The sequence below is a fragment of the Perognathus longimembris genome, chromosome 13, assembly GCF_023159225.1.
Source record: "Perognathus longimembris pacificus isolate PPM17 chromosome 13, ASM2315922v1, whole genome shotgun sequence".
NCBI lineage: Eukaryota > Metazoa > Chordata > Mammalia > Rodentia > Heteromyidae > Perognathus > Perognathus longimembris.
The window spans coordinates 14,051,234-14,069,982 of record NC_063173.1 but is presented as its reverse complement, the minus strand read 5'-3'; the positions used below and the strand labels follow the sequence as shown (position 1 = coordinate 14,069,982).

Here is an 18,749-nt window from a genome sequence, read left to right as displayed (position 1 = left end):
CTTCCTTTCTTCCTTTCTTTTTTGGTCAGTCATGGTGCTTGAACTCAGGGGCTGTCCCTGAGCTTTTACAGTCTACTACTTTGAGCCTCAGTGCCACTTCCGGTTTTCTGATGGTCTAATTGAAGATAAGATTCTCATGGACTTTCCTGCTGGGGTTGGCTTCAAACTACTATTCTCAGATCCCAGCCGCCTCAGTAGCTGGGATTATAGCCTTGAGCCACTGGTGCCCGGCTGACTGTGGTTGTTGATGGTGTTGTTATTGCAGTGATTCTTAAGGATAGTTGCAGTCCAGGGAAATGTGAGAAATGTGAGGACAAAGATAATACATCAGTACTGTTCTATCCCTAGGACATACTAGATAATTTGCTTTAAGAACATGAAAAACACTATCTAGGTAAATATGGCACACACTGAAGCTCAAAGATGAGGGATGCTCTCAAGTAGAGGAGGGAGCACAAGGAAGAGGCAGTCTGACCAGTGGTGGTATGCTGAGACACAGGAGATGGACCTCAAAACAAGGAGCATTGTGAGACATTGATATAATAATGACAAAATTCAGGAGGCAGGTGGGCACAAGGTCATGGGGGCTGGACAGTTCCAAGGGTTGAAGTATGGATAGGCAGGTTGAGAAAAGCAACAGTTGGAGAACCTATAGATGAGTGACCCATGGCCTGTGACATTGAAAAATGAGATGGTCCTTGCTTCACAGTTGAGGAGAACCCCAATTCGATGGGGAGGAATAGTCTGGAAGAGGGGCAGAGCTGTAAGAGAAGAGACGTGAGGGTCCTCAAACGCATGATACTTCCGTTTCTGCAACCCTATAACCCAGTAGCCATATTGAGGTTTGTATCCATAATAAACATTTGGGTTGTTTGCAGTTTGACGGATGCCAAACCTCACTGAACGTTTCCTACAGTACACTCCAAGGATCCAGGCCTTCTTCTTGGTGACATCTATTTCCCAATAATGTTTCCCTGAGGAGAAATATTGAGAGCCTAAGATGCCATAGTTATAGCACTTAAATGGCCATATTGGAGCAGATTGCACTTGTCTCTGGTCTTCTGAAAGGACAAGATTCAAGTTTAAGTTGATGGAATTCAATGTGAAGTCCTCTGTGGGGGGAAAGGAAAAGAAAAAGATCAGGTGGCAGATAGGAAGTTCATGAACTGGGTGACATAGGAACTTGGGAAACGACTGAGAAAAATGTTGTATTGATTGATTACAGGAAGAAATGAAATGTTAGAGAAATGTCTTGGATTTGGATCTTGCTACATAGTGCAAGCTGGTCTCTAACTGAAGCCTAAACTGGCTTTGAATTCACAATTTTCCTGCCTCAATAGCCTTTCCCACTCCCATACCCCTAATCCCACATTGAGATTAGAGGCATGCCCCACTAAACCCAGGCTTCAGGAAAAGAAAAACTAGTGTACGTATGGCTATAATGCTTCTGAAAAGTGACGACAACACAATAATTTGAACACCTGGCAATTTCTTACCCCAGTAGCACCGGGCATCTCTTAGTTCTGAAATGAGAAAAGATTCAATGATTTTGATGAGAAGCAAAACAAATGAAAAAGAAAGAAAAGAAGTACTGATACTCATGTCTACAGTAAAACGAGGGAGGGGAATACTGCTCTTATTTACTTTACTTTTTGTCTTGCTGCTGCTGAGGTTTAAACTCAGGACTCTCCTGCTGAGCCACATCGCCCAAGCCCAAGCAAGAGAATACTGTGAAGCTATGAACTGGTGAATGATGGAGTAAATCAGGTTCCCAACCATTGCCCCTTAGATACACCTGCATCCTCTTCATCATGGAATAGCCTTCTCTAGCGCACATAACTCGTGTCCTCCATTCTCACTTTCTAAAAGTATCCTAGCTGCCCAGTTTACTCCTAGATGTAATAGGAGCCCACACCCCCCCCTCCCCCCGGCTCTCCTCACCTCTGAACTCTTGTAGCATCCCACTGAGATCTGGGGCCTGGAACATGGACTTCAGCTGACTGGAAACTGCTTTTGGCTTCTTCAGTGTCCAGATCTCACTCCTAAGGAATGACAGAGTTTGACTCCCATATTTCTTATCTTGGGTTTCTCTAACACACCTGCCTTCATCTCTACATCATTGATGTACTTGATACCTCTTCCTTGAGGAGCTGGAAGTGGGGAGCCCAGATTCAGGGGTAGTAACATGATCCTATGACACAGGTTCTAATTATCCTGATAGCCTGAAGCAGACTTTGCTTCTATCTCTTCCCTGACCACTGAGGTTGAAACTCCATGCTTTCCAGATAAGCACTCTACTATTAGAGCTATGTCCCCAGACTACTAGTCTCTCTCTCTCTCTCTGTCTGTCTCTCTGTCTCTGTCTGTCTGCCTCTCTCTCTCTCTCTCTCTCCCCACCTCTCTCTCTCTCTCTCTGACTGTCTCTGTCCCAATACTGAGGATTGAACTCAGGGCCTCTTGATCTTGCTGAGCTATTTTTGCTCAAGACTGGTCCTCTACCACTTGAGCCGATTCTTAATTTTGGGGTAGTTAATCAGATATACAAAATTTTTTAAATTTGTCTGCCCTTGCTGGTTTTGAACTAGGATCCTCAGATTTCAGCTTTTGCATAGCTAGGATTATAAGCATGAGCCACTGATGCCCAGCACTAATCTTCATCTCTTGAAACACAGTTCTGTCTTGTGAACTAGGAACCATTTAGCCTTCTCTTGAAACTTCATGGAAAGTATGAAGTTAAATGAAATCATGCACGAGAAAACCTTTTTTCTCTAAACAATTCCATGATACTGTGAACCCATTGTGTCTTAGTTGGTCTTCTAGGGAGGGCAGAGATGTGAGCTCCCAAGCAGATCAACAGTGATGCTACAGACCCTGGCTGTGGCTCTCTGTGGACCTTACAGACTGCAAAGCCTGAACTCCACTGTGTGCCATGTTGGAGAGTACAGATTCTTTGGGGAAAAGTTTCAAACAGTTGGCATAGGAAGAATTATGAATACTAAAATGAATTGGATGCTGCAGACACAAAATTCTTATTTCTTTATGAGCTTTAAAATAAATGGAAAAAGGTCAACTTTTGGCAACCCACGTGAAAGCCACTAAGCCCAGGCTTGTGTTTTTGGAAATCCAGTGATAATCGTGAAGAGTGACCTGGTTTGTTTGATTCTCATGTAAACACAGCAAATATAAAAGAGTTGTTTCCAAGGCCTGTTGAAGGTCTGGACCAGGACAGATGGAATATGGGATCCAGAACAAGATTCAGGGACAGAGGGTAAAATAAATGAGGAAAGTTACAGGAGTCTGTGAATCCTGTCCCTCTTCATATCCTGTCCATTGCTAACTCTGAACATCAACCACCAAATTCCCTACCACTGAATCTGCACATTATCAGCAGGAGTGAAACCCTCAAATCCTTACCTGTAGCCAGCAGGTGAAGCTAATACAGCACCCAAACTCCCTTGAGCTGGGTGATTACTTTTTCTCATCCTGATCGAAACATTTCTAATGGCTACCAACTTGTCTTAAACACAAAAGCACAGTTCCTCATTACCCATGCTCACCACTTCATAATTCCACTCGTATCCTATGAAGAAGAGAGAAAACATGAGTCAAAAATTGAAAAAAATGCTTAGAGCAGGATTCATTCAAAGTATTGAATATGAAAGGGAGAAAGGCTAGAGATATCAGAAGTAAGTTATTTTAACATGTCAATAAAGATTAATAAGCTACACTATGCACACCAAGAAAGGTGAAGAGATCAGTAATTGGAAACAAGCAACGAAAAGCTGGAAGTAGAACTGTGGCTCAAGTGATAGAGCATCAGTCTTGAGCTAAAAAGTAAAGGAAGTTCCCAAAGTCCTCAGTTTAAGTCCTAGTTCTGACAGAAAAGAATAATTTACATGATAATCTGAATGGATTAAAAGAGCATTTGACAAAATTATAGGCACTATAATGGTAAAGGCTAGGCTCAGGGGCATGACAGTGGTAAAGCACTTGCCAAGCAAGCATGAGGCCCTGAGTTCAAGACCCACTACCATCAAGCAGAAAAAGACCCCACAGGGCTGGGGATATGGCCTAGTGGCAAGAGTGCCTGCCTCATATACATGAGGCCCTGGGTTCGATTCCCCAGCACCACATATACAGAAAATGGCCAGAAGTGGCGCTGTGGCTCAAGTGGCAGAGAGCTAGCCTTGAGCAAAAAGTAGCCAGGGACAGTGCTCAGGCCCTGAGTCCAAGCCCCAGGACTGGCCAAAAAAAAAAAAAAAAAAAAAAAAAAAGAAAAAGACCCCACACAGCTAACATCATACTAAATGGTAGAAAATGGAATGTATTTCTCTTTAGCTCAAGAATAGATAACAGACACGAATGTTTATTTTGATGATTTCTATTCAACATGGAATGTAATTATTTATGAAAAAGAAAAGGAAGCGCTTGTGTGTACTGAATGTCCGATTAGGTGTTCTGTCCTACCTGTAGCAGCTCTGTTGTTGACCATTGACTCCGGTGCTCCAGATCTGAAATGAGCTCTCTCACCAACTGGCTCTGCTGAGCCAGCTGATCCTCAGACTGTGCCAAGCTATCCAGTATCTCCTTTTCTTCTTCCTCCAACCTCTGTAGCTCCCTCTGTTCCTCGTAGTCCAAGATTCCTCTAAGCTGCATAAATTCTCTTTGTATCCTTTGTCTCTCAGTCTGTACCTGATACTGTAAAGATGGACAAGACATGTGTCAATTAGTCTTGTCAGATGCTGAGCCTACTATGTAATATTTTAAGAACTAGATGGAAAAACTATTTTTTGTGTGCTTTGCTATTGTATTTTAGGAGGTGGACACTGGAGGCTCACGGGTGTGATCCCAGCTACACCGAAAAAAAAGGCTGAGATCTGAGAATCTCTAGATTAGAAGCTAGCCTGGGCAGACACATCTGAGAGACTCTCATCTCCTATTAACCAGCAAAAAAAAAAAAAAAAATGGAGGTGTGGCTCAAGTGGACCACAGAAAAGCTAAGTGAGAGTATGGGAGTCCTGAGTTCAAGCCCCAGCATTGGCACACAAAATAAAATTTAAAAACGTTATTGAGAAACTTCATGCTAAGAGGACATAGAAGCAAGAAAACAACTTCTTTTGGAGCAGCAGCTTATTTTTCCTAGGACTTTCTCTTTAGTTTGGGGATATGGCCTAGTGGCAAGAGAGCTTGCCTCGTATACATGAGGCCCTGGGTTCGATTCCCCAGTACCACATATACAGAAAACGGCCAGAAGTGGCGCTGTGGCTCAAGTGGCAGAGTGCTAGCCTTGAGCAAAAGGAAGCCAGGGACAGTGCTCAGGCCCTGAGTCCAAGGCCCAGGACTGGCCAAAAAAAAAAAAAAGAAAAAGAACAATGTCCTCAGACTCTCTTATCAAGGCCACCTTCATATAAAATGCTAAACTTGTAGAGCACTGTCATGGACGCTCGGGATTCCTTGAACTCGCACACTCCTAGTTTAGAGCTTTGAGAGAAACTTTAGCCCATTGTTCAGAAGTGTTGGAGCCTTTCTGGAAAAGAGAAGAGAATATTCTCTGTCTTTATGCCATCCATCTTTGTGCCAACTATCAACATTTCTATGGGCTTCTAACAAATCTCTCCAATCCCCACCCCCAATAAGAAACAGATCAAGTGGTATATGTCCCTATTTAATATCAAGGAACAAAGAAGAAAGGGCCTTCTTGGATTAGGACCAAAGGTCCTGATAATATCTCTGCTTCTGCATTCCTTTGGAAGAATAATCTCCTCTTGCCTTCCAAGAATTTTTCTCTTCTCTGATGTTAGCTTCCAACGCCTCTGCTTCCTGCTTCTCCTTTCTCAGCCGGGTGAGGGCGCTGTGGAGCCTCTCCTGTGAGGGAGGAATCACACCGGTCAAAGCCTTGAGCTTTCTCAGTCCCCGGACATAGGATTACCAAAAGAGCAATCAGAGTGATCTCAGAGTCTAGTTTATAGAAACTGAGGTTGATACTTAGAGTCTGATACTGGGGGAAACACTTAATATGGGGAAGTGAGTGCATGCTTTATCCCTTAGGAATGAACATCATTGCATCACCAGGAAGAGCCTGTGTCTACCTTTCCTTAGAGTAAGTGCTGATCCTGCATCCCGTGAAGCTGTTTGTTCTTACTCATGTCTTCCCACATCCAATTCTCAGTGTTCCCCAGCAATCACCTTACTAAGAGAAACAGTGAAACCCAAACTTGAGGAAAAAAATCAGCACCCAAGTAATGAAAAAGATTCCCCCCAAAACCTCCTTCCCTTGCCTCACCCCTGATGCAAATGGAAGGATAACATAGACAGGTAGTCCAGGCATCGGAAGCTGAATGCAGGGTAAGAGGCATAGCAGGAAGGAAAGATGAGATTTCTTCCCAAGCACCATCTTTCGCCCCAGATCCCTCCATCAGGGCCCTACCTGCCATTCCTTCACTACTTCCTCCAAGAGGAAGGTGTGGTGACCACAGTGCTCCTGAGAACGCTCACAGAGCCTACAAATGGCCTTCCTGTCCTCCTCACAGAAGAGTAGGAGTTTCTCTCCATGGTGTACACAGTAATGTCTCTCCTGCTCAGTGTCAGGGCTCAACTTGACTTCCATGAGTTTTCTCACTATACCAGCCAAGTGCTGATTAGCCCATTGATTTTCAGGTGAATATCTGATACCACATACAGGACAGCTGCTTTCCCTTTCAGAGTCCATCATTGCCTTCTCGTTGCTCATGGTGATACAGGCTTGGCAGAAGCTGTGGCCACAGTGTAGACTCAGCGGTTCCTTCAAAAGCCCCAGGCAGATGGGACAAGTCACCTCCTGCTGTATGTTCATCAGGATTTGTGAAGTCATTGCACTGCCGTTGGCTTCCTCCTGTTCTAGGTCTTGATGCTCTTCTTGCTTGGAGACTTCTAGGTGATTTAGTGGATTCATAACAGGTGGTATAGTTGTCCAAGACTAGTAGCACCCACTGATTGCTAGTTTCTGTAGCAGATAGGACAAAACAGCTGGAGAGCTGCCAGCCTGTAGGGTGGGGGGCGGTGGAAAGGTACAAAGTTTCAGTTTCAAATAGAATCTAAAAAAGAACAGCAAGAAAGATGGAAAGATAGTAACCAAAATACTTTGAAATGATGTATGAAGATGGTATAAGGAACCACAATAAAAGCTTTTAATCAAGAGAGGGTTGGGAGATCAGAGAAAGGGGAAACAACACAGAGGGATATTTTGATTAAAATATAGTAGTTGCATATCTAAAATATGATGATGGGATTAATTGATACAATTAATACACACGTTTTAAAAAGTCATGAATGACAGAAAAGTAAGACAGACTTTGTTGTTGGGGAGCAGATATCAACCAGCATAAACAAATAGTGTGAAAAAGATGAAGATGTTCTAAGTCATTTGCATATGTGAAAAGCGAACAAGGAAAGCCTCAGAAATTGTTTTAGAAGGGGAAGTGAAGGAAGGCAGAGTGATAAAGCGGGTGAGGTCAGCTGGGATTCATTGTCTGAATGTATAGAAAGGTTCCAATGAAACCTCATTGTACAACTAACGAATGCTAACTAATAGATAATAGATAATGGTAGATTATAGACTATGACTGGGTAAGAAATGATAGACAGATAGACATCCATATTTATGGAGAGAATGAATTTAGAGAGTAGGGCAGGGGGAGAAATGTGGAGTACTGGCGCAGGATAGGGCAAGGACTGAGGCAAAAGAAACAGAAGGCCCAGCTAACACAGGTGCCAACACTGCGTAGAAGTGTAGTGAATCTCAACAGCGAACTGACACCCGGAGAGCTCGCTCTCCTGGCAGCATTTGTGGAATCCCTGTGTGTCCATTTTGAGTTTGTGGCTTTCAAAGCCAGAGGTTTGCATTTTCCTGTCTCTGGAACCCACAAGAAAGAGTCACAGCTTGAGTCAAGATCTTGAATCAGAGCCAGGAAAGGATTCACTTCTTCTTTGGAGCCATCAGTTTGGGAAGGTTGCTCTGGGAGGTGAGAAGAAACACTTGTGGCTCATAGAACCTTTCCAAAATAAATATATTTTCGGACATAAAACTAGTCTTAACAAAAGCATTCAAATACTTTTCAATTCCTTATCAAATCATAATGAAATAAAACAAGAAGTCAATGAAGAAAAACTACAAAAAATATATAGCACGTGGAATTGAAATAACAGACATTTTGTGGACCATTGAATAAATCAGAGGAGAAACCTTGAAAAAAAAAAATCATTCCCAGCCAGGCACTGATGGCTCATGCCTGTAATCTTAGCTATTCAGGAGGCTGAGATCTGAGGATTGTGGTTCCAAACCAGCCTGGAAACACTTTGAGACTCTTATCTCCAAGAAACGACTCAAAAAGATTAAAAAAAAAAAAAAAAAGGAGTTGGGGCTCAAGTAGTAAAGAGCTTACCTTCAGGAAAAGAAGCTCCAGGAAAGTGGGGGGAGGGGGGCCTAGACTTCAAGTCCCAGGTCAGGAAAACAAAATCCCTAGACTCAAATACAAATGCATAAAGGATGAGGGAGGGAAAGGGAGGGGGACAAAGGAGTGACTATAATCACAGTATGCAAAGAGAGGGCTTTGTGTTTGTAGACAATAGAACCTCATTTTCACCTGGAAATATGTGAAGGATGTTGATAAGGACCTGTAAAAGTATGTATATGTAGGAAAGCAGGTGCGGTAAAGATAACCTATGGCCAGGAACAATCTGAGGGTCTGAGTTTGAACCCAGCCCACTGCAATTAACCCTCCAAAAGCTGGAGTGGAGATCTAGCTCAAGTGGTAGCACACTAGCCTTGAACATAAAAGCCAAGGACCTGAGTTCAAGTCCCAGTACCAGCATACACATGCCTGTGTGTGCATGCGTGCCTGTGACACCCACAGACCCACAGAAGAAAACAAATTATAGAATCATACCCTTGTTAGATAGGTAAAAAATAGGAATACTAATGAAGTAGTTATTGATCACAACAAATAAGTCCAATATACAAAAGGATACCAAACTATAGAGAGATGAAATTCTGTTCTGTTTTAAATCAAATGCCAGTTCTCCTCCTTCTTCTTCTTTACATTTCAGAAAGTTTTACTGAAGATTGCTTATGCTCAGTAACTAAAACCCAAGAAATGGACTAAAATTTCAACTTGAATATAAACAGACGGTGTTAGCCATCATAAAATTAACACTGGTCTAATTAAGCAGTTAACACTGTTAATTAAACAATCTTTCATAGAGGTGTAAAATGTGAACTGTGGCACACACTCCATCCAGAGTTATAGGTTTTGAGGAAATCCAATCATGTACCAAACAAGGAAATAGCCAACATTCCTTCATAGGGAAGCGCTGAATGGAAAGCTGAATAAGAATATGGAATGGGAAAGAGGAAAGCATCTTTAGATAGAAGGAATCATATACACAAATGCCATTATTGAGAGAAAAGACAGTACATCTTCTTGAAGGTTTGAGTTGCCAGTGAGCCTGATCTGCAGAGCCAAGAGGCTCTGCAGCGCTACTGAAATGAACAGAGCAGCAGCCATTGCTAGGAAGGGAGGGGAAGAACCAGCTTCAATGCCCCACTCCCCATTGTCCCTAAGACTCCATTCTTTCACTGGGCTCTTACCAGCTTTCCTTCTGGTCAGACGGGGAGGGGGCAGAAGAGAAGAGACTTCCTGATTATCTCTTTAGCAAAGAGGCACCATTCTAGAGTCTTTCGGTATGGAAAATCAGAACTCTAGAGAAGAAGGGCACTTGGCCTAGGGAAGGCGTTTTCCTCCAGGAAACAAGGCTTTCTTCCTGCTGCCCTTGTAGCTCCTCCCCAGACTCACAGATGCCATTTGTCTGCATTTCTCCTCAGAGCAGACCCAATTTTGTACAAATTAAACTTCCCTGACTTCATTTAGTACTCTCCTTCACTAGTGTCCCTCCCACAGTCCCCCACTAACCTCCCTACCAACCTGTGGGCCCCACAGGTGAAGCCTTGCCGCCTTCGCAAAGGTTGAAGTGGTGAAGGAAAGCCAAAGGCAGGATGGAGTGACTGCACAGATCCGGCCTGCCTGCTGTCCCTCCCTTCTGTTCAGCTGGCAGAGAAATGAAAGTGAAATAGTTGGGGCCAGCAGGAAGAGGAAAGGGGAAGAAGCTGCTGGACCAAAGGGCTGAAGTCTTTCAGGCCCTGGGAGAGGAAGCAGTTTATTAACCCATCCTCTACCAGGAAGAAATGCAGTGTGGAGTGGAGTGATTTCCAATGTCCAAAAGAGATTTTCAGCTATTCTAAGGTAGGAGCTGCTACTGACATCTAGTGGGTAGAGGCCAGGACTTCTGTAGAACATTCTACAAGGCACAGGACAATGTTAACTGAAGTGCTATATAGCTTAAAATGTCAGAAATGCTGAGTTTGAGAAACCTTGTTTAATTCTTGAACTCAGAGCCCGAGTGTTGTCCCTGCGCTCTGTTACTCAAGGCTAGTATTCTACCACTTGATCCACAGCTCCACTTCTGGCCTTTTGGTGGTGAACTGCAGATAAGAGTGTGCTTCCATGTGCTACCTTTGAGCATAAGGCCTGGCACCTTCCCTTAGCTTTTTCACTCAAGGTTGGTGGTCTGCCCCCGGCCCGCGGGGTTTTGTCAACAGGAGCCCGAGGGGGAATTGACCTGAATGAGAGACAAACCTGACACAAGGAGGGAGACCAAGACAGGATTCTGATCAAGGTCTCAAACTTTATTTTTGCACGGCAGCTTATATAGTAATCAGCAAAGAGTAACTCACATAGACAGGGTCATTAGGTTGCTAGGTTACAGAACCGTGGGATGTTCTTTCTCAGGACAGGGACTGGGTAAGTTCACAAGGTTGTTGATTAAAGCTGGACCAGATGTTAGGCTTAACAGGCAAAGTTGTGAAAGTATCAAGTGTCCTTATCAGTTAAGTCTTAGAGTTTCTTTATGTTACAACATGAAAGCCAGACCCAGGTGTCCTTATCAGCTAAGTTTTGTAGTTTCTTTAAGTTACATCCCGACAGCTATTTTGGCTCCCGGCAGTGGTCTACCACATGAGCTACAGTTCCCAATTTTGCTGGTTAATTGGAGATGAGTCTCCTGGACCGTCTGGCTGGCTGGCTCCGGATGTTGACACTCTTCTAAGTAGCCAGGGTTATAGGCATGAGCTACTGGTGCCAGGCAAAACTGGGGTCATCTTGAGACCTTACCTGAAGCAGAAGACTTTGGAACAGGAGTCATCTCCCTGTTTTTTCTTTTTGTTTTGTTTGTCAGAATCATTTATCAAGTCTTTAATATTTCACACTTAACCAGATGACTGTGTATGCACCTGAGTGCCTATACTTCTATTTAAAGCCAGTCACATTCTGTGTATCTCCTCCCTTCTTGGGCAGGGAACGATCCCCTCACTGCGCTTCATAAAAAGTGTGCTGTTCCATGAAGAAAACAAGATGATGGATTCATTTTCCACGCTGCATTCAAGAAAAACTGGTAGGGGCTGGGGATATAGCCTAGTGGCAAGAGTGCCTGCCTCGGTATACCCGAGGCCCTAGGTTCGATTCCCCAGTACCACATATACAGAAAACGGCCAGAAGCGGCGCTGTGGCTCAAGTGGCAGAGTGCTAGCCTTGAGCGGGAAGAAGCCAGGGACAGTGCTTAGGCCCTGAGTCCAAGGCCCAGGACTGGCCAAAAAAATAAAAAAAAAATAATAATAATAAAAAAAAAAAAAAGAAAAACTGGTAGGTATGTAGGTCAGTGGTGGGGTGCTTGCCTAACACAGAAAAGACCCTGGGTTGGGTTTTATGCCGTAAAAACAGCCAACATAAAGATCCTAGCCTCCTACCTCCTCTAGGACTCATCTTGTAAGGAAAAATAATGAGGCTGAGATTTAAGGATCCTGGCTCAAAGACAACTTTGGGAGGAAAATCTGAGACTTTTTCCCCCCTCTATTGTCAAAGTGAAGTACAGAGGGGTTGTAATTTCATATGCAAAGCAGTGAGTACATTTCTTCTTCAACTTGTTACCTCCACCCTCATCCCCGCCCTTCCTCCCCCTTTCTCTCTCTCCCCCCATGAGTTGTACAGTTGTTTACACCAAATGCTTTTTTGTAAGTGTTGCTTTTGGAATCATTTGTCTTTTTATCCTTTGTCTTTCGATTTTGGTATTCCCTTTCCCTTCCTTAGTTCTAATACATGTATATACAGTATCCAGGGTACTAAGATGAGATACAGTGATAGCAGGGGTAAAACCACAGGAAGGGAATACAAGAGAAAAAAAGGGTATGGTTTCACATGGCATGCTGAAAATAATTACAACAATGATATAACAGTTGTTTCCATAACGTGGAGTTCATTTCCCTTAGCATCATCTTATGTGTTCAAACGTGCATAGCTATTGGGCTATTGTGATCTTCTGCTATGACTAACCTAAACCTGTGCTAATTATTCCCTAGTCGGAAACTCTTATCTCCATTTAACTACCAAAACCCAAGAAATGGCACTGTGACTCGAAGTACTAAAGCACTATTAGCCTCAAACACAAAAGCTTAGTGCCCAGACCCTGAGTTCAAGCCCTAGAACTAACACAAGAGACAAACAAAAAGGATAGTAAAATGAAGCAAGTGAAATGAGAACTAAATTTTATTTAACCCAATATATCCAGGATGTCATCATTGCAATATACAATGAAAAAGTAGTTAGTAAGGTATTTTATATTTTTTTGTGGAAATGAAGTGTGTATGCTGTTCTTTCAGTGCATCTCTATTCAGTTGCACAACAGAAACCAGCAGCTTCCATTTCCCCTCGCATCCACTCCACAGATTGTTTCTATAGTTGGCTCAGAAAGCACACAGCACCCTCCACCAACGTCACAGCAACTCACTCACTGGCTATTGGCATTTGGGCAGGAAGAAAATGGGTGTCAGCAGGCAAGATGGGGCTCTTATACTTTCAACTACTTGGGAAGCAGAGATTGGAAGGATCAAGCTTCAAGATCAATCCAGTTTAAAAAAAAAAAGTTGGCAAGCTGGCGCTGGTCACTTGGAAGGTTAATTGTAGTTACTCAGAAGGCTGAGAACTTAAGATCATGGTTTGAGGTGGACCATGGCTCAAGTGGTAGGACACCAGCTTTGCACAAAAAAGCTAAGTAAGCGTGTGAGGCCCTGAGTTCAATTTCTAGTACTGGCACAAAAAGGAAAGAAAGAAAGGTTAGCAATGCTAGGTGCTGTCCAATAAACCGGATGCAAGAGATTCAGGTCTGTAATCTCAGCTAATCAAGAAGCCATAAGTAAGTAGAAGGATCCAAAAGGTTTAAGATTATCAAAAAATAATTAAAGAACAGAAAAAGGGTTCAGGTTATAGTTCAAGCCCAGACTTCAAACCCCAGTGCAGTATTGAGCAACAACAGCCAAGGGGTGAAAGTGTTTAGGAGGTTAGGGGAAGTGGTGGTAAGGTGGTATACACCTGTAATCCCAGCTATTTGGAAGGCTGAAACAAGAGAATTTAACATTTGAGGCATGCCTGGACTAAATGAGAGCGTTCCAGTTCAAGGCCAGTGTGGAACTTAGTGAGGACCTGTATCAGATGCTGGAAGCCAAGGGGTCCTGCCTACAATCCTTGGCACACAGGCTGCTGGGGTTCAGAGCACCATGTCTTGAAGCCATGGCAGACAGAAAGTCTGACACTCTGTCTCCCAAATAACTAGCCAAAAGCTAGGTGTATTTATTTAAACTGTGTAAATAACAGTTGTAGTTCATTTGAGCAAGTTGGATTTGAATTATAAATGTTGAGTGTTACAATCTCTGACTCAGTCTCCAGACTTGAGGAAGCTTACAGGCCCCAAATCAATTGAAGGTGTTGGGTACTCCATTCCCAGTGAACTAGCAAAATGCCAGGCTGGAGGTATGGTTCAAGTGGTAGAGGATCAGGTATGAGCAAATAAGCTAAAGGCCAGAACTGGAAAAAGAAAAACACAAGAGTCTAGAAAACAAGTCCTGAAACACAAGGCAAGTGACCTGATTAAAGACTGCAGATTCTGTAGCAGGAATAAGTGGTATTTTCAGTAGTTCTTGCTGGGATAATTAGATTGGTGAGTAGAAAAAGAAACCTATATTTCTTTTGAGTTACTTCATACCAAAAATACATTTTGGGTCAACTTTAGATATAATTGTGAAAGCCAAAATGCATAGCCTTTTTGTGTTTGCAGTAGACAAGTTTTGGAGGCAAGACACAAAATACCCTCTCGACACACAAAAATACAGATAGAATTAAATCTGCCGGGAGCCAAATGGCTGTCATGTTGTAACATAAAGAAACTATAAAACTTAACTGATAAGGACATCTGGTGCTGGCTGTCATGTTGTAACATATAGAAACTTAACTGATAAGAACGTCTGGTGTTTTCACAACCTTGCCTGTAAGCCCAACACCCTGTCTGGCTTTGATGAACAGGATACTGTGAACTTTCCACCCAGTCCCTGTCCTGGGAAAGAGCATCCCACGGTTTTGTAACCTAGCAACCTAACGACCCTGTCTACATGAGTTACCCTTTGCTGATTACTATATAAACTGCCATGCAAAAATAAAATTCGAGACCTTGATCAGAATCCTGTCTTGGTCTTCTTCCTTGTGTCTGGTTTGTCTCTCATTCAGGTCAATTCCCCCTCGGGCTCCTGTTGACAAAACCCCGCGGGCCGGGGCAGAGTGGCGCCCACGGAGTTCGGTCTGAACGTTGGGCAGCGCTGCTCCCTCCCCTTAGATCACCACCCAGCCGGTGAGTGAAGATCTGCACTGAGATCACTGCAGAAACACCCGTCTGCGATACAGATCCGTAAGGTAAGAGAGGCGACGCAACTATGGGACAAACACTTAGCAAACATGAACTGTTTCTCCGGGGCCTTAAAGCCTCTATCAAAGCACGAGGAACACGGGTCAAGAAAAAGGATTTAGTAAAATTTTTTATGGTCTTGGAAGATATTTGTCCATGGCTCCCACAGGAAGGGACGATAGATGAAAAAAGGTGGTGTCGTGTTGGTGATTGCCTTAAAGACTATTACCACACTTTCGGTCCCGAGAAGGTACCTGTGCTGGCCTTCTCCTATTGGAATCTTATACATGAGGTCCTACAAGTTCGCCATTATCGGGCGGATGTTTCCAAGGTAGTTGAGGATAGTGAAACTTTCCTAAAAGAAAAATTCAAAGGGAGCCAGGCTTCTCTCCACGAGGAACCAGCTAAAATGTCCCGCCCTCCCTCTGTTATGTCTCCTTGTCCTTCTGTTTCCATTCCCATGCCCGAAGTCAGCAGTGATCCCCAGCCTAGGGGCCCGAAGTCCATTTACCAGGTCCTTTCTGGTTTAGAATCTGGTGGCTCTAATGATGATATGCTTCCACTGGGAGATGGGGCCACTTTAGGGGAGGAGGCAGCCAAATACCATGATCCTGACTGGCCCCCCTTGGCCGCTTCGGGTACACGACCGCCTCCTTACAATACAGTGCCTCCCTTTTGTGCTCTCGCTCTTGCCACTTCGCCCGATCTGGAGGAAATAACCAGGCAAGCAACAGTTAAACTCTCCCGGGAGGCTCAGTCCTTAAAAGCCCTTCTTCAAGCCAAAAAGGAAAAGTCTCAGTTACTTAAAGAGTTGCGAGATCTTGACTTAGAGTTAACATCTCCTCCCACCTCTTTACACAAAACGAAGCCGAAATCTAAACAGACCCTTCCCCCCAGTGAGACTCCAACTTGGGAACCTGAGGAGGAGGCGGGGGCAGAGGGTGAAGGGGAGGGTGAAAAAGAGGTATCAGAGACAGGAGAGCCCCCTGAGTCAGAAAGTTCAGAGGAGGAACCGGACAGCAAGCCTTTGATCATCAGAGCTCAAAAATACCACCGCCTCAAATTCAGACATGTTAAGGAACTAAAAAATGCAGTTTCTTTATATGGCCCTACGGCTCCTTTTACCATCTCCCTTCTAGAATCAGTAAGTGAGGAATGGCTTACAGTTAATGATTGGGCCATGCTGACCAAAGCCACCCTAACACGGGGCGATTTCCTCCTATGGAAGGCTGATTATGCTGATAGATGTCAGGACATAGCCCGCCGTAATATGTCTGCTGGTGGCCATTCTAAATTTTGGACCATAGGAAAATTGTTGGGCAATGAACCATTTGATACTAATGAAAAACAGGCTAAATTTCCTCCGGGTCTGCTTGTTCAGATTCAGCATGCAGCCCTTAAGGCCTGGAAAAGCCTTCCCTCTCGGGGATCTGCTGTCACCTCCCTTGCCAAAGTTCGGCAAGGGCCCCATGAGCCATATAGCGATTTCATCGGACGTCTTACCGAGGCTGCCGAACGCCTTATGGGGAGGGAAGAGACAGATAATGAACTTATTCAACACCTTGCCTTTGAAAATGCCAATTCTGCTTGCCAAGCAGCTATACGTCCTTATCGCCGTGGCAAAACTATTTCTGACTTCATAAAGCTTTGTTTTGACATCGATCCAACTTCTCGTTATATTGGATTGGCCATAGGTGCGGCTCTTAAGGATTTTACCCAGGGACAAAAACCAAAAACTTGCTTTAACTGTAAACAGCCTGGCCACTTCGCAAAGGAGTGTACAGCCCCTAAGGCTGAAAGACCGCCTCCTTCATCCTTATGTCCAAGATGCAAACGGGGTAAACATTGGGCCTCTGAGTGCCGCTCCAAGACTGACATACAGGGCAATCCTCTGCCTCCCAAACAGGGAAACTTCATGTGGGGCCCACCCCAGGGCCCCAGAAATCAGATGGAACAGAACCCTGGGGTTGTCAGGTTCGTTCCCCAATCAGCCCCCCAATCGCCATCGATGCCCTTAAACGGGCGACCATCGGTAGCGCAGGATTGGACCTCTGTGCCATCTCCCAAACAATATTAACCCCCAAATTAGGAACTCAGATTCTCTCCACAGGGGTATTTGGCCCACTGCCCCCAGACACCTTTGGCCTTATCCTGGGGTGTGGCAGTTCCACTACTCAGGGCCTTAAAATCTTTCCGGGAGTTATTGATAATGATTATACTGGGGAGATTAAACTGTTAGCCATCGCTTCTCAGGGTCCAATCGCTGTTTCCCCTGGCCAAAGAATTGCTCAGTTGATATTACTCCCTCCTAATAATAAAACCCCCTGCTACAAACAACAAAGAGGTCCTCATGGCTTTGGTTTTTCAGATACTTATTGGGTACAAGAGATCACTCAAAAAAGACCCCTTCTTAAATTAAAACTGGACAGGAAAGTCTTTGAAGGCCTCATGGATACTGGTGTAGATGCCACAATTATTTCTAAAAAAGATTGGCCCATATCCTGGCCCCTCACCTCCTCCTGATTCATCTCAAAGGGATAGGACAAACCTCTAAGCCCCTACAGAGCTCAAAAATTCTCTCTTGGGAGGATGAGAAGGAAATAAAGGAGCTGTTCAGCCCGGTCAATTTATGGGGCTGAGACATTTTATCTCAAATGAAACTTATAACGTGTAGCCCTAATGAATTGGTCGTTCAACAAATGCTTAATCAAGGTTTTTGCCCTGGGCAAGGACTAGGTAAACACTCTCAGGGCACTAAAGAACCAATCTAGGTTAATATAAAAACCAATCGCTCCGACATTGGCTATGAAAATTTATCCTAACGGCTGTTGACATGCCTGTACTCCATGCAGACAAAATATCCTGGAAAAGGACAGAACCTGTATGGGTTGATCAATGGCCCTTAACTCTCGAAAACTTGGCTGCAGCTGTGACGTTAGTACAGGAAAAGCTCGCTGCTGGCCATATTGAACCTACCACTTCTCCTTGGAACACTCCCATTTTTGTAATCAAGAAAAAATCAGGAAAATGGAGATTACTTCAGGACCTTAAGGAAATCAATAAAGCTATGATACCATGGGAGCCCTTCAACCGGGCCTCCCTACTCCTGTGGCTATTCTAGTGGGGTATTGTAAGATTGTTATTGACCTAAAAGATTTTTTTTTTACGATTCCCCTGCACCCTGAGGACCGCAAGCATTTTGCATTTAGTTTGCCTGTGACTAATTTTAAGGGCCCTATGCCAAGGTTTCAGTGGAAGGTGCTGCCCCAGGGAATGGCAAATAGTCCCACCCTGTGCCAAAAATTCGAAGCTCAAATTATAGATCCATTTAGACAAAAATGGCCCTCCATATATTTAATTCATTACATGGATGACACACTCTTAGCAGGCCCTAATTTTGATCAGCTTCTTTACTACTCTCAAAGACTTTCTAAAGCCCTCACTGGCGCTGGCCTTCAAATCGCGCCAGACAAAATTCAGTTAAAGCCTCCCTACATGTTTTTGGGCTTCGAACTCTTTCATAATAAGATTCTTTCACAAAAAATTCAACTTAAAACTGGTTACTTAAAGACCTTAAATGATTTCCAAAAACTTTTGGGAGACATTAATTGGCTTCGGCCGTACCTTAAACTAACCACTGGCGAACTTAAGCCTTTATTTGACATCCTTAAAGGAGACCCAAATCCAACCTCCACTCGGTCACTAACTGCCCCCGCCCAAGAGGCCTTAAAGATAGTGGAAATTGCCATCACAAATCAACAAGTAACTTTTATTTCTTACAGTAAGCCCCTCGAATTTATTATTTATGCCACCAGCTTTACACCTACTGGAGTCTTCTGGCAAGAGGGACCCCTCTTTTGGGTACATTTACCTGCCTCCCCGCTTAAAGTTCTTACTCCTTATACCACCTGGGTGGCGGAACTAATTAAAAT

General features: G+C 43.9%; 1 protein-coding gene across 2 annotated transcripts; it reads right to left on the bottom strand.

Moving 5' to 3' along the window:
* Window positions 1–111: 111 nt before the first annotated feature.
* LOC125362714 (tripartite motif-containing protein 34-like) lies at window positions 112–10,135 on the bottom strand. Of its 2 annotated transcripts, none has more exons than XM_048361614.1 (8): window positions 9,948–10,135; window positions 6,428–6,982; window positions 5,770–5,865; window positions 4,468–4,698; window positions 3,558–3,580; window positions 1,942–2,042; window positions 1,497–1,523; window positions 112–1,112 (listed from the first exon to the last, which is right to left on the bottom strand). In XM_048361614.1, the coding sequence occupies exons 2-8, from the start codon at window positions 6,929–6,931 to the stop codon at window positions 556–558; spliced, it is 1,539 nt and encodes a 512-aa protein (XP_048217571.1). In that variant the 5' UTR covers window positions 6,932–6,982; window positions 9,948–10,135; the 3' UTR covers window positions 112–555. The 2 variants fall into 2 exon arrangements, with proteins under 2 accessions (XP_048217571.1, XP_048217570.1); XM_048361613.1 differs by having other exon boundaries at window positions 9,960–10,135.
* Between the last annotated feature and the right edge of the window lie 8,614 nt (window positions 10,136–18,749).

Excerpts from the sequence above, each read along its gene's own strand:
- LOC125362714 (XM_048361614.1), bottom strand. The coding sequence starts at position 6,931 with ATGAATCCACTAAATCACCTAGAAGTCTCCAAGCAAGAAGAGCATCAA. Across the intron at positions 5,866-6,427 it reads AAGTAGTGAAGGAATGGCAG|GAGAGGCTCCACAGCGCCCT; the intron begins GTAGGGCCCTGA and ends CCTCCCTCACAG. Across the intron at positions 1,524-1,941 it reads GATGCTACAAGAGTTCAGAG|AACTAAGAGATGCCCGGTGC; the intron begins GTGAGGAGAGCC and ends TTCTCATTTCAG.